At 33.3% G+C, this 23,690-nt stretch overlaps 1 protein-coding gene across 2 annotated transcripts in view; it reads left to right on the forward strand.

The window, feature by feature from the left end:
* Positions 1 to 23,690, forward strand: part of LOC149775831 (ATP-binding cassette sub-family C member 3-like) — a 64,703-nt gene that overhangs the window by 6,994 nt on the left and 34,019 nt on the right. For both annotated transcript variants that reach the window (XM_089943892.1, XM_089943893.1), the window contains exons 3-20: positions 2,688 to 2,813; positions 4,864 to 4,992; positions 6,066 to 6,185; positions 6,435 to 6,496; positions 6,971 to 7,108; positions 7,717 to 7,923; positions 10,916 to 11,096; positions 11,445 to 11,765; positions 12,325 to 12,462; positions 12,805 to 12,951; positions 13,554 to 13,638; positions 14,357 to 14,423; positions 15,116 to 15,242; positions 15,991 to 16,167; positions 16,645 to 16,812; positions 17,401 to 17,584; positions 17,964 to 18,054; positions 19,106 to 19,268. In XM_089943892.1, the coding sequence (XP_089800018.1) occupies positions 2,688 to 2,813; positions 4,864 to 4,992; positions 6,066 to 6,185; positions 6,435 to 6,496; positions 6,971 to 7,108; positions 7,717 to 7,923; positions 10,916 to 11,096; positions 11,445 to 11,765; positions 12,325 to 12,462; positions 12,805 to 12,951; positions 13,554 to 13,638; positions 14,357 to 14,423; positions 15,116 to 15,242; positions 15,991 to 16,167; positions 16,645 to 16,812; positions 17,401 to 17,584; positions 17,964 to 18,054; positions 19,106 to 19,268 (2,631 nt within the window). The remainder of the gene's footprint in view (positions 1 to 2,687; positions 2,814 to 4,863; positions 4,993 to 6,065; positions 6,186 to 6,434; positions 6,497 to 6,970; positions 7,109 to 7,716; positions 7,924 to 10,915; positions 11,097 to 11,444; positions 11,766 to 12,324; positions 12,463 to 12,804; positions 12,952 to 13,553; positions 13,639 to 14,356; positions 14,424 to 15,115; positions 15,243 to 15,990; positions 16,168 to 16,644; positions 16,813 to 17,400; positions 17,585 to 17,963; positions 18,055 to 19,105; positions 19,269 to 23,690) is intronic.

The raw sequence follows: 23,690 nt of genomic DNA on the forward strand, positions 1-23,690 counted from the left end.
ATAACTTGTTATCTATATTTAATTTTCATTGGTAAGTTTTTTTTCTCCAGGATTATATGTTATGTGTAATTGTATTTTAGACTTTACCTTGTCCAAACTTAACTTCATTGTGTAACTGGCCAGTAATCTTTATTTTGTAAACAAATAATACGTAGCTAAACATTTCTTTATGGGGTGTGGGCTAAATATTAGGATAATTATCAATGGAGGAAAATATGTTTATTTTGGGTCTGGGTCTCGTACATTTTAATTCCCCATGGATAAATCTGTTGTGCCGGTACTTATTGTGTTTTTATAGTTTTAGTGATAGATTTGATATCGTTGGCCAAATAGATTATTCTAGAAATGAACGTTTGATCCTTAACCTGGTTCTAATCTTGTGTCTTAGCTTTTTACATAATGTTGTTTTCTTAAAAAATTACTCAATCTTGCATTTAAAATCTGTGGCATAAATAGTTTTATTGTTGTATTTAGTATTTCATTTTTAGATGGAATTTTTTATTCAAATTATTATTCACTGGAAATACAAAGTGCTCATCTATAATATTCTTGGACTGAAACATTAATTAAAATTTCAGTGATTTCAGACAAGAACAGTTTGGGATTATATTATAGGCCACTGGCACATTAGCATATTGAAGACTATATAAACATCAACACATTCTATATTGGAACGTATTTGGAATAACACTGGAATTCAGTTGGACCTGTTATAAAACTGTTAGGATTATTTGGGATTTATTTCACAACATTGTAATTTGTTATCAAATTTTCATTTTGTATCCAATGAAAATTGATTATTTGTTGACGTTTATGAAACTTGTTGGTTTTTGCTCCTTTCTGTTACGTAGTTTAAGATCATAGATACGTAACAAACTAACGTTTCAATAAATCTTTTGCCAATAATGTAGTCTTTATGTCATTCAAAGGCAAAATAATGTTTTAATATACATATATTAAAACACGATCTGGACTTTTAGTACTTTGGCCTTCTAATTTTTAAGTTATGTGCAAACACTTTTGCGTCTGCCACAATCGCGTCTTAATTTTCACTAACATCAGTTACCAGTTTACATCACGACAGACCGTGTCTGTTTGGAAGCTCTAACCTGGATATGTCTTTTCTAACTTTTGTTTATTTTTTTAATTTTCATTCTTTTAAGTTTTGCAACATTTTTGTTTGAGGAGAAAAAGCATCAATTTCGACAAGAGCAAAAGGAATGTGCACATTTCACAAAATAATATGGAAAAGCATCGATTATTCGCCCTCACTTAAATATACGAACGATACGGATAAACATCCAGTCGTCGCTGTCATTTAAATATACGTTCATTCATGTTACGATTTTTGTGCATATTGTTAACAACTTTAAACAAAGATACATCATGTCTAAATCGTTTTCTTTACATAATTGTTGTGGATTCTAGTTCATGTATATGAATATATGTTCAAATTGGCGAGCATAGAGTGATAAACACTATATATCGACGTACGTGCATCATTTCATGACTTTAATGTTAAATATGGAAATGAGAAAAGGTTGGAGTGGCTTTAACGTGACTATAAAATATTACACTCTGACATATTTGATATCGTAGTAATAATGCCCACCGCATATTTAAAGAATGAATGTTTATGCAACAGGTAATGCAGAGCTATGATGAAGTAATCCACGAAACAATATTATTGTGAAAAAGGAGTGGCAATAATATAACAAGTACGTTTCAAGCGGAAAATGTTCTCAGTATCAATGTCACGCCATTTAACAACTAAAATTATGTTAGCACAAATGTTTTTAATTAAACTGGAATAAACTAAATCTCTTCCAAAACATTTTTTGTTTACATAGATAACGATTTCTTAGATAATCCAATAACTCAAACGCAGCTTTTGTATCTTTTAAAATGTTTAAGAAAATTTTCTCATCAATAAAACGATAATTACTATATAAGGATTTTAAGATTTAATTTAACGGCATCCTAATAGGTGACTCTGCGTTTTTGTTTTAAATATAGTTACATAGTGAAGAATGACGTTTGACTTTCACTTGCAAAATTTCGGACTATCTACTCAGTCTGTGCGCATGTTATCCATTCCGCGCTAAATCGCTACCATGACCAATAATTTTTATTTAATTTTTGCTGATCCTTACTACTTGTCGAAATCGTAATTATTACGTTCGGTCTCCATTTTTGTATCTAACTAGTTTCGTCCCCATTAAGAGTTACGTGTATCTCCTGAATAAAATGAATCATTTTGAAGCATCTAGATGTAAAACATTTGTATATTTGGGAACTAATTTTTATTCCTGCATAAGCTAAACGAAACACCTTGACTATGGTGCACACGCGTACACATAAAATGGTATATATATATGTGTGTGTGTGTGTGTGTGTGTGTGTGTGTGTGCTGCTAATTCGGTTGGTTTGTTAAATATTGGCTGTACCATTTTATGCGATTTCGCAACCATTGTCAACGAGAGTACTGAAAGAAAACATTCCAATCCGAATTTTATCATACCTGTTGACTATTCATCTGGTCCGCAACTCAAATAGTATCATATATTAATTGTTCTTTTCTGAATCATTCAAATGAAACAATTTGTTGTAGAAAATACGCAGTTGTAGTTGAAATCTAAATTTGTAGAAACGTCTCAAAGATAAGACATCTTTTGCATTGCTTGTAGATCATCTCTGTATTTTTGTGTTTGCTGTCAATTGTGGATCTGATAAATTATTCCAATGAAGAAATCCATGGGATGAAATTAGGCAACGTTTTGATTCTTGCTGGCTGCATTAAGGCTGCAACATTTGTAAGTATGAGATGTGCTGTAAATTAATCTCTGTTAATTGGAGTTTATCTAATGAATAGTATCTTGCAATATATTATACGTTTATGACGATATCCTCATCTAAACAATAACTCTAGATAGGTGTTTAGACTTAATACATTGTTATACTCGCATTATATAAAAACGAGATCTTGTTCTTATAGCCATGGACCATGTATCCAACTCACATTTTCCACCTTACTTTGTAGCCTATGTTTGTATGTAAGTTTCAATCGTTGTTAAATGTTAGCGTGTCTTTGTCTTAGTAGCTATCGTGCAAGAAAACACGATTTTTCTACTTCCCCCTAAAAGGTGAAAGTGTTAGTTCACGTGTCCTCGGGCACGACAATACTTTTATTGATGTCAGTGACATATTTGTCAAGGTATATCTGGGAACGAATTTTTAAGTAGAATGTAGGTTAAATTTAGTTCCACTTAAAGATTGCTGCAAGCAATTAATTTTTAGTGCAATAATTCCTTCGACGAAAGTTGCAGAACCCTCTAGATCAAGCTGATCAATGGATAAGAAAACATAATCATCGACCGGGCATCAGAATATACTTTTTAGTCTTCGTTATTTTGTGTTCTAACTCAGTCGTTGCTTGTTATTCTTGTTTCTTTTCTCCTGACAATAACTTCTGTTATATTTTAATGACGGTGTATACAAGCAAACAAAAAATACAGGCTAGGAGGCAACTTGTAAATATAAATATACTACTCTAATTACTATTATTTCGTTTGATTAATCTTTGAAAAGGGAATGTTTGATTCAGGCATAGGCGTATCTCATCACAACAAACACTCGTACAGTGTAAGTTTTGCTGGTATAAAATCTTGTTATAACTCAAGAAAATCTCTTGTATTTAATTGTCAAACGGTTAGCCATTTTTATTCTTATTTTTTACCCGAGAGTTTTGTGTCTCTTAAACAAGGTCACTCTCCAAACAAATTTAGATTTTCTTAGCTGTCGAAAGTTACACCATCAAGAACATCAATTTAGCTACTAATTATTTTTAAAAGAGCTAAAAGACAAGACAACGTATATATAATATAGCTCCTGAATCATATGGTGACTAACTCATTTTTAATACAGAAATGCATAGATATATAATTCATACCAAACGATAAAAAGATAACAATAATATATTCAAATTGCGAGTGCTATCATTCTCTCTCTCTCTCTCTCTCTCTCTCTCTCTCTCTCTCTCTCTCTCTTCAACCACTTATCCTTATTAGTTTTTATTTGTTGTACTAATCATGTAATGGCTAAAGCAAGTTTTTGCAAATTGTACACAAGACCATTGTAGTCTCATTGTAAAAATAACGCTTAAACTATAGTTCTGAAAATGTGTTTTCCTAGGTTTTTACAACGCAATTTACTAACAACAAAACATTTTGTGACCACTGGTAGATTTCACATTCTAGCAACATCGGCTATAGACCGACCGAATTAAATGAAAATTATTCATTAAAGGAACACACGTATTCTAGCACTATGAACTCTATATTAAAAATGCTTGATTGAAACTGAATGAAGACGTTTGTCATTCTTCCCGTTTATCTTTTATCGCAAAACTTGAATTCAAAGATTTAATATCTTACATCTCTATGCATGTTAAGTAATTTTCTGTCGCTAAAGAGCAAATGAAACGGCGAATGCTTAAAAAAAAATAGTATTCCCTTTTGTGTCCGTTTTTCTTATTTCTATACTTTCTCGATATTTTTGCTTCTACTTCCCGTTGCTCATTTAATTTTGCTCTTTTTCTGTTTTTTCTTCATTTTTATCGCACAGAATATATTTTACTAAAACGAAATCTATCTTTTTCCTTCACAGTTCTTGCTATTATGTCATAAAGACAACAAATTCGACACTTTTTAGTTTTCTTTTGATTATTCGGCACTGTTTATTATTTTATTAATTTATGTTAAGCAACATTTCAAACATTTTCCATCTTGTGCTCTCTTGCAATATTGTTATACTCCAATCCATTTTTTTTATCTGGCAATGAATTCACTTTTTGCTTTTCTTCAGATTTTATCATCCGTAATAATTCAGCTAGAGAGAGCAAAAGGCCTAGTGACTTCCGGTGTACTCTGGATATTTTGGTTTTTGCTGGTGTTTGCAGAAGCCGTCCATTTTTATAGCTTTATTACAAATAAAGTAAGTATAAAATAACCCTATCTGGTATCTTTCTGAAGCAAATGCTCGAAAACCTTTACAAATCAGAATCTGTTAAAAAATAAGATGATTTAAGAATATTTGTTACAAGATATTTGGGAATCTTAGGTATGATCTTTTATGACCTTGTCTGACCTTTTGTAACACATTATGTATTATTTTTGGATAATAGGAGAAAAAAGACCTAACGAGTATAACTTAAATTATCAAACTTTGTCCTTACACACACACACACACACACACACACACACACACACACATATATATATATATATATATATATATATATATATATATATATATATATATATATATATATATATATTACTACATTCAACATTTAACCGCAATATACAAGCTATCTATCTGCATTATAATGTAGAAAAATATATAGCATGCATTTCTAATGTAACGGTGAAATAGGTGAAATATGTATTTTTATGTTATTGGCATGAGATTTTTACATTTGTACGCTGATAAACCTTACCGTAATTCTGATATCCTTTATATATATATATATATATATATATATATATATATATATATATATATATATATATATATATATATATATATATATATATATATATATATATATATTGTGACAGCAATTGTGAGAAATTACGTATGCTGTGTTTGTTTTCCTCCCTTCTTTTGTGTACCAAAAGAATTCAGTGTCGAACGAAATGCAATTAAAGTGAGTGTGCCAACTCTGAATCGTGTTTTAGACTGATAAACAAAATTCTAGCTTTTCTAGTTCAAGACGATGTCAAGTATATCCTCTCTCGTGCATTGGTTACGCAATGTTTCCTTAGCACATTTTATGTATCATTTTATTAAACATTTTTATTATAACTGGAATTATTTGTATCGCTCATATTTTCACGCACAAAAAGAGATATAGTCAGTACCCTCTTTCAAATAAATTCTTTCAATGTCTAGTGAATAATAATTATTATTCCGTACAAATCATTCTTAATATACCCATGTCTCCAAATGATTGATGTTTCTGTTTCCTGGATAGTTTTTGACACGTCTGTTTTATTCTCTACTAGATTTATGATGAAGATGTTATCCGTTTTGTACTCTTTACCTTGCACTACGGCAGTCTAATACTTCAATTAATCCTGCAAAGTTTTGCAGAAAAACGTGCCAAGAAGGAACCAGAGAAACAGGTAAATGCGTTATCAGCATCTTTTATTTTTCTTTTAGAATCCAATGTACCAATCACACTATGTACATTAATAATTGTATACATAAACGTGCTGATAAAAACATGCATAAGTACATACAGACAAACATAGACATGCAAAGAATATGCTCGACTGATGAATAATATACGTAAATAAAATAAATATAATGCAAAACGCTATTTTAGAAATCCTTTTGAAAATTATGGTCATGACTTAAAGTAAATTTTTCAGAGCCCATGTCCAGAAATAGAGTCATCATTTTTATCGAGGATTATCTTTTGGTGGATTAACCCGTAAGTATCTACCTCATTTATTCTTATGTGCCTTGTTTCAATAATGTCTAAATCCTGTCTGTGGCAGATTTTATTAATTCTATGTGCAACTTGATAAAGTTCTGATTTCCAAACCAGTTTAGTGAACTTCTTGCCTCTCAGCACGGTTTCATACAAAGCAATTTCTGTCTAAAGACATGTCATTTTCCATTTGAAGACATTTTATAGCGCCCTTTATCATTGTATATTCATGTAATGTGGGTTATAAAATTGTGCCCCGTTAAAGATTATCTTGACGTGAGTAAAGCTATTTTTATTTTCATATTCAGAATCGCCGTGAGTTCATGTTTAGTAAAGTCACATTTTTTCAGACGAAGCATTGAAAAGGTTTACAATCAAATATTTTAATTTAATTAACCAGTGAAATAGCACCATACAGCACAAAAAAGATCCCATGTTCATTAATTCCCGGCATATTTATACTTTTTTTTCTAGTATAATAGTAAAGGGTTTTCGTAAAGGGATAGAAGAAACGGATTTGTGGCCCCTGAACCCAAGAGACCACAGCAGTAAGAGTCATCCGCCATTTCTCAAGGCATGGGGAAAGGAAGCAAATAAATCCAGGCAATCTGGGTAGGCTCTTTAGTACATTTTCGTGTGTATTTCAAGTTTTGCTTTATAAATAATGAATAATAGATAGCAACGTTCGACTTCCACCCCATCCCCAGTTAAACTTATAAATAATATGATCTGTTACATATCCGTCAGTTTATCCTTACGATAGTATTTGAAAATTGTAAGCTGTCACTTATCATCGTCCTTTAATTAATATCTCTAAAACTTTATGTTATGTTATTAGTGTGCAATTTTCCACACAGCATATCTTCTATCAATCAATTTTTCTAACAGAAAATATTAAATACACGCTCTTTAATACCACAAAAAAGACTTCATCTATAAACTTGACTCTTTAGAGCATCTGAGAATAAACATTTGGATGAGAAACAAAACAAAAGTCGTGTACAACTTTTCAGAAGATATGATAGTTTACCTCAGTGTAAGACTGGGAGATCTACGTTATTTTTTATCCTTATTTCTTTCTATCATTGAAGTATAATTTATATCATGTAGTTGTATAGTGGATGAATAATGGTTGTTTCGATTTTAAGCCAAAATGCATATATGCCAGAGATTCACCACGTATGTTGTACAGTAGTATATTCATTATATGGCCATTTCAGACCCGATACCAAAGAATTACCTAACAATTATTCTTCTGCGAAGGATACACAGGGATTCCATCTTTGGGGATCTCGACGTGCAAAGGCGATTAAAAAGCCATCGCTTTTTAATGTGCTAGTGAAAGTTTATGGATCTACAATGCTTGCTTCCTTTGGATGTAAGCTTATCTACGACTTGTTACAACTACTAAACCCAATTATTCTCGGGTAAGTATTTAAACCAGAAAAAATATATAACTTGTTACTCTCCAGTGGCGTCACTAAGAGGGGTGGGGGTGGGGGGTGCGGGGGTAGGGACCGCACCGGGTGACACCATCAGAGGGGGTGACAGGGTGACACCATTAGAGGGGGTGACACCAAAATGAATGTCTATAAATATTTTGAATTTGTATGCAGGAAGGAGGCCCATGGGGGTGACACCATGAGTTCCAGCTATGGGTGACACCAACCCTAGTGACGCCACTGTTACTCTGTGACATATGGATGCTAGTTTAATATGGTGAAAATGAAAAAAATAATAATAATGTCTATTAAAACAATTACTAGTATTCACGTACGGTTCAATGAAGATGCAGTTACGGTTAGTAGAATATGAAGGCAAAGAGAAAAGTCTTTAATATATACAGCAGTGATATGTACGGGCGGAAAGTATGTCTAAAAGTATTTAGTACGGTTCCTTTGATGTAAATGGTACCGCACCGTACAGAGTGACAACTGTATCTCCACAGAAGATAAGACATTGAAATGAAAGATAATTTGTCTCTATTACCGGTGACATTTTTTATAATATTTATTGTAACTTGCAAAAACTGTTGGCAAATGTGTCACACGAAGAGAACATGGTTCTTCTATGAATGCTCTCTTTCGATGAATAAATTTCAGTAATGTCAGTGAACGTTTGTTTATTGTAACCTACGAGTAGTGCATCATTGAAATGAGCTTAAACCACATGACGAAATATTAAGAGTTTATGATAATACATTGCTCATGTGGTCAATCTTAATTCTCCAGTAATGTGCAACACCGTTCGTAGTTACATCAAATGTACAGATGAGGACTTTGTTTATGATATGTTTATATGTCATATAGTATATGACCTTAAATCATGAATACGTTGAAGAATTTCGATTTAAAACACCATCTTCGCACATAACGAAGTGATCGGGCGTCGTATTGACTGAGCTTGTCAATAAATGAAAGAAGACTATTACTGATTCAACTTCATTAATACTGGTCTCAGAATTGTTACATCGTCCCTTTTTTGACGCTGCTATTATAAGCCATCTTAGCGTCTTCATTTCATCAATATACATAAGTACGGTTCATCAGCTTACCGTCCTAGAATAAAGAAACAAATTGTAACAAATACGTATGAAAAATTAACCACAAATCTTCATCAGGATGAGTAAGGAACAAATCTGAATATTTGGTAAATATGAGTACATAAAATAGATGAACTGAAATCTAATTTTCTTTCCATCTTTGATCAAGCTTAGTGATTAAGCCATTATCTTGCAAGCTGAAAGTGATAATGAATGTACATTCATATTTTGTGTAATTCCTGGTACATGATTTTATCTAAGTTTTGCAAATTGTTTCATGGTTGTAAATTGTAGTGATTCTCTTTAATTAGATTTTGCCTATGTGACTAGGAATATTGAGAGCGTAACATTACTTAGGATCTATAAATAGATCCTTACGCATGTGTATTCAATTATTAACAATAATGTTAATAATAAGACTTGTTGACGACTTTGGGTTAATTTCTCATTAACGGGTGAGGTTTTGACGACTCTATAAGAATTTAGTTATTTCCCTTTGGATGGTCTAGGTCACAGGAATAGGTATTTCAAAATATTTATTGAGTTGTAAAATCTGTCACGTGGTGGTATGTTGTAAAATATTGTCGTAATAGATAGTGTAGATAAGGAGAGAAACTAAATTTAGATTAATTCCTATTTTGGAGTCATTCTCATGTTTTGTGTTCCTGTTGTAACTAAAAAGTATGCAGACGTGCTTTATGTTGTCCTCATGCATTATTTGTGAGAAAAAAACATTTGTTTCGACTGTTCAGTAGAAACAGAAAGTACTTATGGTTTGGACTATATTATTATTCTGGAACTATTGTGAATTATTCAAAGATCTGTACAACGCCAATTTGATAACACGATTCATGGATGACCAGAACATTTCCGGTTCTGAAATTTCTTTGGAACTTTTCACTCTTTTGGACTTTAATAAGACTTTTTCAGGATAATTTTGGATTCAATTCATAATACTGTAAGTTTTTTGCACAATTTCATTAGAACATTGATAATTCAATTGTTTCTTTTTTTTTCTTCAAGTTTTACAAAACTTATTGGTTTTGATTCTTTCTGTTACTTAGCTTACGACCATAGATTCGTAGCAAATGTCATTTCTGTGTACTAATCAAGAAATAAGGTATATGGTGTATTTAGTGTCATAGTCTGACAATTTTAGCAAACTTCAATCAAACTTTGGTGTTTATTTAAATAAAAACAAATTTGTAAGTATACTATTGTAGATATTATCGGTCAACCTTGTTAGGCAACACTTCCTGGGCTATGAGGGCATAGACACACTTTAAACGTGACGTTCTAACCACGCCCGTACAGAAGAAACGCTCATTTGTATGCCTTTCTGTCACAAAAGCCGATTACACACCAGCTATAGGGTTACGCTGGATTGATTGAGCTTTACAGTGCCTTTGGTATAATAGCTGTCATGTTTTTTCCTTTTCTTCGCTAAGAATTTCACATCTAAAGCTAACGTTAAAGAATGACGGAGCATGTATTCTACACAATGAATGAAATGACCTGTCAAAACACGTACTTGTAGGACATGACAGGATGCAAGTACCGTATATATACAGCTTCAGTGAATGCTATGTGATTCTCGGTAAAATAGCAGGCATAATAGTAAACTATGAATGAATACATGTGGAATGGTAACGTGCAGATAGTATGTCTAAATGTTGGAGCTATCTTTGCGGCCAAATAAAAAGGTTTGAATCCCATATTTACGTACATTAATTAGCGATTATGAGGTCGTTAAGAACAAATTACGACATGCAATTACCAAATATATCAATTTCACAAATGCAATATTATATCCTCTGTACACGTTAAAGGTTCACAAAAGTTGTTGACATTATTTTTAATGGTATTTCCTTTTTCAGTGCCCTGATAGCATTTGTTGAAAACAAAGCCAATGAGTATCAGTGGAAAGGTTTTGCGTACGCTGGTTCGTTTTTCTTTGTGGCCGCTGTACAGGCTGTATTCTACCAACAGAGCGTTCACATCAGTACGACATGTGGAATGAGAATAAAATCTGCACTTATCGCAGCAATTTACAAGAAGGTATGTGTCTTTCAGGAATGTTCATTTATAGCAAATTATACCATGTGAGCCAATGTTGTCTCAAATTTATATGCTGAATCTCCCGAAACTCATCTTGATAAATAAAAAAATTACCATTTACGATACTGGAAAAGATGCAGGCATAAAGATGTGGAAAACATTATGTCACCAAGAACACTTTTTATAATGTATTTAATATTTGATTTAATAACATGTCAGTGCATCCCATATATTACTTCTATATTAATATAGTGCACTAATTATTCATTCAAATGAGGTATTAATTTTAATTTAAAACCGAGTAAGAAAGATTTTCGATCATTTTATTCCATAGTTTCTCTATTTTAGGCACTGATTTTGAACAATGAAGCATTAAAAGAGATGACTGCTGGAGAGATTATGAACTTCATATCGGTAGACTGTGAACGGATTCAAGTAATCACAAGTGATCTTCACAAGCTATGGAGCTCGCCAATGCTTATGATTTTAGCGATGGGTCTGCTTTACAACACTTTAGGGTCCTCTGTCTTCTCCGGTTTAGGCATCCTTCTTCTTCTTATCCCTCTTAATGGTATTTCGTCTATAAAGCAAAGACAGTTTCAAGCCCGTCAAATGGCGTTCAAGGACTCAAGGATCAAGCTTATAAACGAAATCTTATATGGAATAAAGGTATTGAAAACATTACCTTATCAAATAGCACAAGTGAAAATATAATAGTTCCAGTAAATCAAGAAAAGAGTAAAGATTAATACCTTTCAAGGCGGTGTTATAAACAACGATCCGGCGAAATTGTGTTATATGATGACGATTAACATCAATGGTAGTGTTAAGCAAGACGTGTTTCTTAACATGTGTGAAACCACGTTAGGGGAATAAAAACGATTATTTTACTTTCAAAATGCATGTTCTTAGTCATGTAATGGTCTATCCGTTCAAAACGCGTCTTCTTAAAGCCCGAGAGAAAGGTGTATTAGAAAAAACTTCTAACATTTTCATCGTGAACCTATTTAGTGGTCCGCTTTTTAAAATTCATTTGAATTAAATACAGATTTGTTATAAGCCTAGATATGCAATGTATATCTATTCAAAGTACTCACACTCTCTGTGGGTTACCTCCTATGGTTGCCAGTAATATGATCTGCATCTAAACCTCAGTCTTTGATCTACTATAATTATCTCCATACAATGATATCGTTTGTTTTGTCATAATATCAAATGTATCTTCTAGGTACTAAAGCTACACAGTTGGGAATCATTTTTCCATCGGAAGGTGCTGGAAACTAGGAAACAGGAACTGATAAACCTGAAGAAATCTTCTTACGTAAATGCCGTTAGCCTGTTCTTTTGGACCGCTGCTCCTTATCTGGTAAGAGAGAAAGAGAGCAAAAGTATCAGCACTTGTTTGTTTCGATATCTCTGTTGCATGACAAAAATGAGTGAATGTCGTATGCTGTCATTTTATTTCTTGTTTCGCGCAGTCTGGAGTCACTGAACAAATTTTAGTTACATTATCAATATTCCAATAGCCATGTTAATCGTTGCCTTGAAATTGGTGTTGTTTGTTTTCTTTTGTTTCTGTTTTTGTTTGTTCTGCATGATAGATGTCATTGCTGATAAAGAACATCCTTAATTGTTATTTCTGAGAGAAAGTAATTATAAATTACATGATTCATTGGAGTTTCAATGCATTTTCTTTTCCACGTTGTAGGCGATGCTAGCTACATTTGCCACATACATCTTTGCATCAGAGTTTAACCATCTGACTGCACAAAAGGCTTTCATCTCCCTTTCCTACTTCAACATGCTAAGCACTCCAATTAGTGGCCTACCCAAGCTGATCACTGCGTTGATTCAGGTAAATTTACAAATATGCAGTTAGATCATTTTCTGCCAAAACAATGACTTCAGGTTTGGATTGACTATATTCACACACAAAAAGAGTTACAAATTTGAATGTTGTGACCGCGTTTGTTTAGGAAGGACTGGTGTATTGTACGACGACATGAAACGCATATAGGTATATACGACGTCATCTTGAAGAAAATGATCTTATCAGAATCATAATTATCTTTTCAAAATAGAGTTCTAAAATAATCAACTAATGACGAGAATGGACAATGGTTATGTTTCATGCAGTTAAGCGCAATTTGTTAAAATTATGTAAATTTCATAGATTATTGGACACTGCAATTAGTGCCCGGTGACGTTTCAGACATTTTATACATCTGTCAGATTTTAATATCTCTGCGTCTAAAAGAATTTGCCTCTATCTTCATCATTCAGTTGTTAATGATTCGTTGAAACAAATCTACAATACACACATATTGTTATATCCTTAAGCTGCAGCAGGGACATTATACGAATGGGTTTGTCATACAGCATTTCCTATCTTAGAACATATTGATGAAATAAATTAATAGTTTGTTAATATAAGTCATGCATGCTTCTTTCTTGTAGGCCCACATCTCTGTTAAGAGAACTGAAAAATTTCTACTCTCCGATGAGCTGGGCTCACAGGGTGTCTCAAGTGTTCTTGATGCTGGTAAATATATTGTCATGTATAGTTTTTTTGTGAATTTTATCATTTGTAATGAACTCTCGAAAGAAAATAGGTAACATATGGTTCAATTAAGAGTGCACGGACAGACTCATTTTAAGACTTTTCTTGAAGCTTCATCTTACTGTATGTACTTCTCGGCAAACCGACCTAAACTTACTAGGAAATTTTACATGTTTGCTGATCATGAATTACGCATATCAAAATTGTCTACGTTTCTGTATAGATTAGATTCATATATTTTTTGCTTACTTTGAATAATTGACACATACAATTACTGTACCTTAATTTCTCATTTGACAACTCAAATCGTCAAACATGCCGAGAAAATATTAAGAAATGAAAACTGAAAGAGAAGCAGTTGCATTGGTAGCAAAGCAGGCATTTCTTGTCACGTGACTCTAATTTTGATCACTAGTGTGTCTATCAGTGCTAGTCTCACTTAAATGAATATATGATTATAAGAATATTTAACTACTGATAAATGCATAAACCAGTTTGCTGCTTGAAAATGCCATTGCTGTTAGAAAACAAATTAATGATAACTTTTTGACCTCGCTTGTCTATTTTTCTTATATATTTCCTCGATCAAGCAATGTTTTCCTTGTAAATATAGTTGTAAATGGACTAAGTTTAAGTCACTTGTCCTTTGTTTCATTTTCTACTTATCAATGAGTTATGATCAACCCCTTCTGTCTCGCAGAATGTGCGATTAGTGTCGACGATGGGACTTTCCGATGGGACAAGAAATCGGATCCTCAACTTCAGCAGTAAGTAAAATTAATTTTGATGAAACTCAGTACCAATGAAATACACCAGCTTCACTATGTAAGGCCTGTTTCAGCTCAAATATAATGAAGTGTACCATGACACTGTTTCACTATCAGGATTCTTGTGCGATAATTACCACGAGTGGGGACTTGTTCTTTCGTTTCGATATAGTCTTAAAGGAAATACATTTCTTTGTATTGAGAACCAGTCCATACAGTTCTATGAAATTCAGTCAAAGCCGTGTTATGTTAATTTTAAAATCTCTAAAGGTTGTACTGTATGTATACTTTGAAGACTTACTAATATAATTGATAAAAATGATTCATTTTCAGAAAGAGGTAAGATCTTTACAAGGAGATAACTACAATTTATACTCACCTTTCATTTGAAGGTATTCTCTAATATTCCAATTAAAGAGCGGCGTTGTGTATTTATTTGTATCTTACGAAAATAATTACCTTGTAATATACTTGCCTGATTCTGGCTTATCTGTATGACTTTGAAGTTATTTACTCCCACCCACCAGAAAAATTCCACATATTAAATGGACCATTCGGGTATAAAACGCTGCGATGTTATCAGATGAAGCCGAACTGGATAGCGGGAGAACTATCAGTTATGTTTAAAACCTTTGTCCATTAATAAATTCTAAGTGGTATTTAAATAAAGTTCAAGTATGCCAATATTACAGAATCGACGTGAAGATCCCTAAAGGTAAACTAGTAGCCATTGTAGGACACGTGGGGTCTGGGAAATCTTCATTTATTTCAGCGCTACTTGGTGATATGGAAAGACTGACTGGTCAGGTCAGAATAAAGGTAAACTAACCAAGACCTTATAGCTTCTTTTCTATCTCTTTTTAACTTTTCATGCTTTCATCAATTCTTTATTTTCTTTATTTTTGTCCCCGATTCATTTGAACTGTTATCCTCAACCCATAAAGACCCACGATCTGGTTGAAACTCAGTATTCACACTTCTTGGGTTAGTAGATCTCTTAAATATACAAACCACGAGAATCTTAGGCAAGCAACTATGGTAAACTTGATTGGATGACGTAATGGGTCAATATAAATATTGACATTGTATAACATTCTCTGACAAATGATAAAATAAATCATGTATAATTTGTCTATTTTAGAAGAGTAAACCATCTTCATTTGAAATGGACTTCAACCATGACTTTATTATCGAAATGGTTCTACCAAACTTTTCTCTAAGCACTAAATAAATTTCATTATGATAGTCGACGGAGATCTAATCCTTGCTTGAAGATAAAGTATTTATTTTTGTTTTTAAATTCTGAACTTTGAAATTCCCTTTGTTGTAATAAATAAAATTTCTAATTTCATTAGAAAGGAATAAATATTCAAACATAAAACTTGCAAGCATATCATGCGACAAGCAGTTCGAATTTCTTACTAAATAGGGTTTAAAAATCCCAACTTGTTGGAGACCTTCATAGAACTAATAATGTCAGCACATATCTTTTTTAGTTTACAAGCCTTTAAAATGAATTTTTACACATTGACTTTTATTACTACCTCCTCGTTTCTTTTTTACCCAGGGATCAATAGCATATGTGCCACAACAAGCTTGGATCCAAAATGCCACCCTCAGAGACAACATTCTGTTCCACAAAACCGTCGACAAAACAAAATATCGACTCGTGTTGGATGCTTGCGCTTTAACGTCTGATCTTTCAGTGCTACCTGGAAGAGACAAGACCGAAATAGGAGAGAGGGTAAGAAAACTGTGTAAAATAATATTAGGTAATTATTTTAAAAAGTTTATATTCGGATCTTGTCTCTGATATTACAGAAATACAGAGATCTCACAAAAGGAAGATATTTAGCAACATTTCCATTACTGTAAAATGTATCGTAAACTGGCACTGGACGATTGAAGTTTGCAATGTCGTAAAACATTTCTTCGAAGTTAGGAAAGTAATTGTAATAAGACAGCACGCTAATATCCAGGTTCTGACTCCTCATATTGAAAAATAAAACACTTTTTAGGCAAGGCATGACATGCATAAGAATCGTATTTAGGTATCAGATATTTGTCGTTAAAAAGGGCTAATATTTCTTAAAATTGCACACGAACCTAACGTTATATAAGGACCTAAAATTTCGGAAATGGTTAAACTATGTTCCAAAAGGATTAACATCCAGATACCTATGAAAGCAAATATTTCTACCTTTGATTTCTCTGATTAAAGGGGATCAACATCAGTGGTGGTCAGAGGCAGAGAGTCAGTTTGGCTCGAGCCGTGTACAACAACGCCGACATTTATCTCTTAGATGATCCACTTAGTGCGGTCGACGCCAACGTTGGGAAACATATCTTCAACGAAGTCATCGGAAACACTGGTCTTCTGAGAAACAAGGTTTTTTGTGCATGTTTCTAAATTAATAATGTCATATGATATTATATCATGCATTCTAAACATTTGTATCTTATCTCTTAAGTGAATCTCGCGTATTTGTGTATGTTAAATTTGTACATTTATTAACTGAAGAAGGAAATCCTGAATTAAAGCCACTTGTTGTACATAGTCATGTTTCTTTCGGTGTTCATGTACACAAGAAAAAACATCTATATAAATTTCTTTGTCTAAGATTAATATAAACATGATGGTTTATAAAGCTAAATGAAAATTACTTTAATAGAGTATACAGTTTATAACATTTATCCGTTTTGTTTTATTTGCATAGTCGCATGCATTTTGCTTACTCGCAGTCTTTCAGTAAAATAGTTCTGATGTATCAAGTCTACCAAGTTTGCAAATATGTCATCATCATTAACAGAAAACTACATTTCTATTACTTTATGGTGTTTTAATTAAGTAGATTAAATTTCACCGATGGATCCATGTTTAAAATAGAAGAGTCTCTTAAAATCGGTTTCAAGCCGCATTCTTTAACTAAATTGGGAAAGAAATATCATAAACGTACCATGTACACTTTACCTCTAGACTCGTCTGTTCGTGACCCACGACGTTCACTGGTTACCAAAGGTGGACATCATAATTGTGCTGGTAAAAGGAAAGGTTACTGAAGTCGGGTCCTACGAAGATTTGCTGGTCAATGGTGGAGAATTTGCACATTTCCTTAAATCTTACCTGACAGATGAGGATGATGAAGTTGACGATCCAGAAAGTAAATATCTATCAACAGACATCATTCATATAAATCAGCAATGATTTGACCATAACCAAAAATACGTATAATCTATTAAACGTAAGGTAACAATATAATCCAAAACTAGGGATCTTCTCATGCTTGATATAACATTTTTGTAATAAATGATTATACAAAAAGTTTCAAATGTTTACGATCATCTAAACGAAAGACAAACACTTAATCAAGCCGAAGAGCACATTTATATAAAATTTCTCTCTCGGTCCTACTTTGTTTCTCGTTTGCCACATTATAGGAATTTATTGTTTCTTAGCAAAATATTTGAAAACAAAAGACGTAACCTTGTATTAACAAAATTGAAAATTTGGTGTTTCAAAAAGCTTATTTCTTGCTCAAGTTAAGGAGATTAAAAAGAAGATTTTGGAACGAGTCAACACCCTGATCCCAGAAGAACCAGGCCGTGTCGGACACCCACGCATTCAGAGGAGGTAGGGTAATATAGCAGTAGTAGTAGTAATATATTTGGATTATCTTTGCTATAACGTCTGATTTTACTATGTATTCATTGTGTTTATATAGTGAAAGTCTGACAAATCAAAGACAAGCCTTCTGCTTCAGTTTTGCATGTTGCATGTTATGTATATTTAATTTGCAATGTTTCTTATTTCTGTTTTTGTATTTATGCTATTGTAATTAAATATTATATTAGTGGCTGATCTTGTCCGAAATTAGTTTCAGTTATTGCGAAAAAAGACACTTTTATTTCACAGAGTGAGGATCGTTATCTTAAGCTGAGTCAAAGACGTTATGTTTTTTTATAGATAGACCACGTGATGAATGTCAATGTTTTATTGTGATTTTGTTGTGAGAAGTTCTAATTATAACTAAGATTATTAGAGAACAATACACCTTTTATCCTCATCTGAGGTTTTGTTTTGCGTCTTTGTCATATAATTGATTTTTTTCTTCCAAATGTGTTATTCGTGCTTTAACATCTGAGCAGAATCAAGATATCATTGTTGTGTACAGTATTTGATTTGGAATTATTCAATTTTGTTCTTCTCTGGAAATACAAAAGTGATCTAATAACATTAATTTACAGTGAAATTTCAAACAAGGATTTAACTCTTGGATTGCATTATTGTGACCCAACAAAAAGCTGTTGGCACATCAATACATTACGAGCTGACAAGGTCACATCCACACTAACAGTGTGGATTTTATTTGGATTTCCACTACAGCTTATTCAGAACTTGTATTATTAGGACTTGTGTCTGTAATTCTAGGATTATTTGGGATTTAATTCGCAATACCGTTAGTTTTTGTACATTTTCACTTTGTATTATAGGAAAATAAATTATTTTGTTGAATTTTCCAAAGCTTGTTGCTTTTCACTCTTTTCTGTTTTCTTTTGTTAAGAGCATATGCATGGCCTTCTTTTATATCAGAACGAACCATCTGTTCTGACATGGATTTGAATAGAGTTAAAACTCGTGATCAAATTTTAATTGTTAAGCAGTTGTTTACCTTCTACTTCAGAGGAGCTAGGCGGATTAGAAGAGCGTTTAACTCAAAAGAGAATGAAAAGCTATCAAGAACCATTTCTGCAATAGACAGACAATCTCAAGGGGATGAAAGGAACTTCTCTTTGCGTCTCCACGAAGACAGGCTGGTTGAAAAAGAAGGCACAGCGACAGGGGAGGTAACTATGAATGATTTACATTGTTTTATGATCGCCTTGTAGAGTTTAGTAATGTATATATAAACGCATAGAAAATACATCTTTCATAGACCTTATGAAAAGAATATAGCAAATGAATAACCTAATACGAGAAACAGGATAGAATTTTAAGATAAACACAGACTCTGAAACAGTTAAGTACCCTTTTGAAATACAAATGGAATGATGAACAAACATAAACGACCGATTCAACTTTCAGATTAAATTGTATTTGATGTAATGGCAGGAACAGGTAAATAACGACGAGATTCGGAACTCTTCTCAGTCTCTAATGCATATATGTGTGTGCGAGAGAGAGAGAGAGAGAGAGAGAGAGAGAGAGAGAGAGAGAGAGAGAAGAAATAATAAATCTTTCAGGAATCGCAGTTTATAGTTGTTTCATTGTAATTTATCAATACAGACTCCACAGTTTCATTAGCAACGTTACATCGATGTCAAAATAAGCAGCAAGCCCCCCCCCCACACACACACACACACAAAACACAAAACGCAATTTTGGATTATCTATATGTTTAACAACTGTCGTAACGAAATTACTTAATTTCATTAAATGTTTGTACATTGTGCCAGAATGAACATATGTTGTTAACCATTTGCGATTTTATTATCAGTGTCAAGTTAAAAAGGAATGTCAGATCCTTAACGAGAGAGACAGAGAGTGGGGAGGGTAGGCTGCTCAAAATTGCCAAATACAGTATCTTACTATCTTGTATTTTCACTACATTTTAAGACAACTGTGTTAAATAGTTCATATTTTGGTAGGGAAAAGTGTTGTGTGCTATAGTTGCTTGCGAAAATAAACCCAGACAAATTCATGCAACACATCATTTTTGTTGATGAAGTCCTTGTAAGAATGTATATATGTCTATGCATTAGCCAAGTGTGTTGGTGTTGTGTGGCTTAACGCCATTTTTCATCACACGATAGGCTATACATGGCGGCCAGTATTAATGGTGGAGGAAGAACCCGGGAAAACCCCAGAAAGAACCACCGACCCACGAGAAGCTACTGGCAAGCTTTCTCACATATCCACATTGGCCTAATCCGAGACTCGAACCCACGCAGACAGAGGTGAGATGGCAATGATCCGTAACGGAGAGCGCTTTAGACCACTCGGCCATTCGGGGCCCCCACTGGGCAAGTGAAGCAAGTAGCTTGGTTGCGATGAATATTAATTTTCGTATTTCTTTCATTTTAAAAAATACTAAACCAGGAGTTCCATTCGCAGTCGAGATACAGATTTAGGTTTTCGCCGAATTTTCGCAAAATGCTCCGTTCATTTTTTCTACTGTGAAAACACCGTTTTGATTGAATTCCGTGCGGGAATGTCATAAAAGTTATGTTGTTGATTTCTTGGATATACATTTATTTTTTCGGTTTTCATGAACACAGTGCATGGATTCTTTGAAATGCAGTCAGGAAGAAACATATAGAACCAGACTAAAACGTTATTCTGCTAGTCCTTCTGTATAGTGTTTTGTACAGTTTCATGACGGAGAATATGCAATTAGAATATGCAATTAGAATATGAAATTAGTATTGCTTAAAACCATAAGTGATGTATGTACTGAGTTAGATATCTGACGTCCGAGCAAAACTTTCAAACAGTTTGGAATATTGATAAAAGTTCTATACTCACAGATCTAGAACTGATTACCCATTTATGATTTAAAAGAAAGAAAGTTTACAATACCTCAACGTTAGCTTGTCCTTTCCAAAATACTCTCAACTCTCTTTTTCTCTCTCTTTATCAGTTAGCATTGTGATTTTGAGGTACAAACAACTAATCAATAAATCGTTATTCGTGCATTTTTGACACAACAAAAGTAAGTGACAAAAATCGTTATTCATGCATTTATAACAAAACATAAACAACAGACACAATAAATCTTTATTCGTGCATGTTTGACACAACGTAAGTAATTGACACCAATAATCGTTATTGATGCATTTTTGACACAACATAAACAACTGACAGAATAAATAGTAATTTGTGCATTTTTAACACAACATAAACAACTGACAGAATAAATAGCAATTTGTGCATTTTTGACACAACATAAACAACTGACAGAATAAATAGTAATTTGTGCATTTTTGACACAACATAAACAACTGACAGAATAAATAGTAATTTGTGCATTTTTGACACAACATAAACAACTGACAGAGACATTCATAGATACTTATATTTGCAGTTCTGAATCTGATCAAGTGGACTTTGATCACAACAGATTGAGGAGTGTTTGATCGCATTCAGATACACATTAATATTTCTCTCTCTGTCTCTCTCTCAGACCCATATATGTATTGTACAGACATTCAGACATACAGACATACATGCGTTCGTGCGTGCGTACGTACGTACGTACGTACATACATACATACATACATACATTTGATGAAAATTAGCTAAAGATTTGAACACTGAGGTTGTAAAAATCGGAACGATATGAACAAGTTACACCGTTTATTTATTTGTTTGCCAGCATTCTTACGCTATATACCATTTACTCAACAGATTACTAAATGCCTCTCCAGGAGAAACGGGCAAAGAAAAATGAATGTGCTTTATAATATCGGACTATTTTTATGACGTTTCAGCACCGTTCTCTCTTTCCTTCTGAGAATGACAACCTGACTGATTTTGTTTATTGTGTGACTCATAATTAAGACAAAGTAATTACCATCCTAGCCTTTCTTGAAATGATGTATTAACCAGAAGATGAATATCGGAAAATCATAATATTACTTTTCAATTTAAGTGAATTCTTGGCGTTCAGTACAGTCGTAACTAACTGCATATTAACTCTCTCTCTCTCTCTCTCTCTCTCTCTCTCTCTCTCTCTCTCTCTCTCTCTCTCTCTCTCTCCAGCATACACTTTTGTACCAAATCATTTAGTCATTTTTCTTACTTCCACGGCCATTCTTTCTGTGACCACAGGGATGTTGAAGGTCAAATATGTTTTCTCCGATTTCTTAATAGTCGACCAATAATGGCAAGAAACGCGGTGGCTGAGTGGTCAGTGTGTGAAATGCAATACCGAAAGGATCAGTCCAGGTCGTCTACCTTGGTACGATCTTGGGCAAACCATTTTGCTCCTGTGTCATAGGCACAGTATAATATAACTGTGTTGCTGTTGTAAAGCACCAAGCCAGACAAACAAACAAATCCACAGAGGTGGCAGCAACATTGTTAAATTGTTGTGCCCAAGGTTAGCGTGACAGTTTGTACAGGACAGAAATGCAGGCAAGATTAAGTTCGGAGGAACACATTGTTGTGGACAACTGTATCTGTTTCATTTTAGTTTTTGGTTTCATCTACATCAGGGGTCACAACCCCCGGCTTGCAGGCCGGAATATATTTTATCCGGCCATCAGGGTAAATTAAAACAACACTAAAATCTGGCCCGTGAACAGTAATTCTATTAACAAAATTAGTGTTTGCGGCCCTCGAATGATCTTAGAAAATGCAATCTGGCCCTTGGCCGACAAAGGTTATGCACCCCCGATCAACACGATCCATTTTGTCACATGTTCTTCACTCTTGAAATTCTTAATGCGTCAGTATTGTGATATTTAGAGACATTTACATGTGCATATATCTCTTTTTATTGTATATTAAGTTGCCAAATTGTACATGAACATAACGCATTTACTAGTTTGTAAAGAAATATATTTGAAAACTAATTTATAACCGTTTCTGCCATCTATGAGATACCACTATCACCCACTTCAAACCAGAAGACGGTCACTGTGAAAATACAGACAAATATAAAGCATGTATAGACTGCATTTATAAACGACTGATAATAATAAAATACATGAAAAAAAAAACTGGAAAAGAAAACGATGAAATTACAAAGAATACATGACAATATGTTTGTTACAATGTAGAGTCCTCCCCCCAAATGCATGAACGGGATGCTTTGAGATAATAAACGATGCTATTTTCGCTTCAAACGCAAATGCTATAAAACGTCATTGAAAATACAGTTGAAATGCAATTCAAATGAGAGAGAAAAAAAATACTTTTATGGTACATAGTTGTTTCAGAGCCTGTTTTACATGAGTACAAAGGACAATTACTAAATAGATTTACGAAATTATATTTGTAAAGAGATTATGAATTTTTGTATACATGCATCAGTGCGTTTATTGCATTAAAAAATCTAACAGGAAAGGCTTTAAAGCGGATCATCAGAAATGAACTCATTAGCATATCGAGGGGCCATTATGGTCAGCCGATAAGTCATAGTAGGTATTTATTGTTGAAAGACACAGTAGCTCATTTATTCTTATTTATCTAAAGATAATATGTCGGAACGTTCCTTCTTAACCTTTAATAACCAAGGAATGGAAAAGTCATGAAAAAAATTTTCA

This window comes from Sinohyriopsis cumingii, chromosome 19 (assembly GCF_028554795.1).
Source record: "Sinohyriopsis cumingii isolate HCF-2022 chromosome 19, ASM2855479v2, whole genome shotgun sequence".
In the NCBI taxonomy this organism is placed as follows: domain Eukaryota; kingdom Metazoa; phylum Mollusca; class Bivalvia; order Unionida; family Unionidae; genus Sinohyriopsis; species Sinohyriopsis cumingii.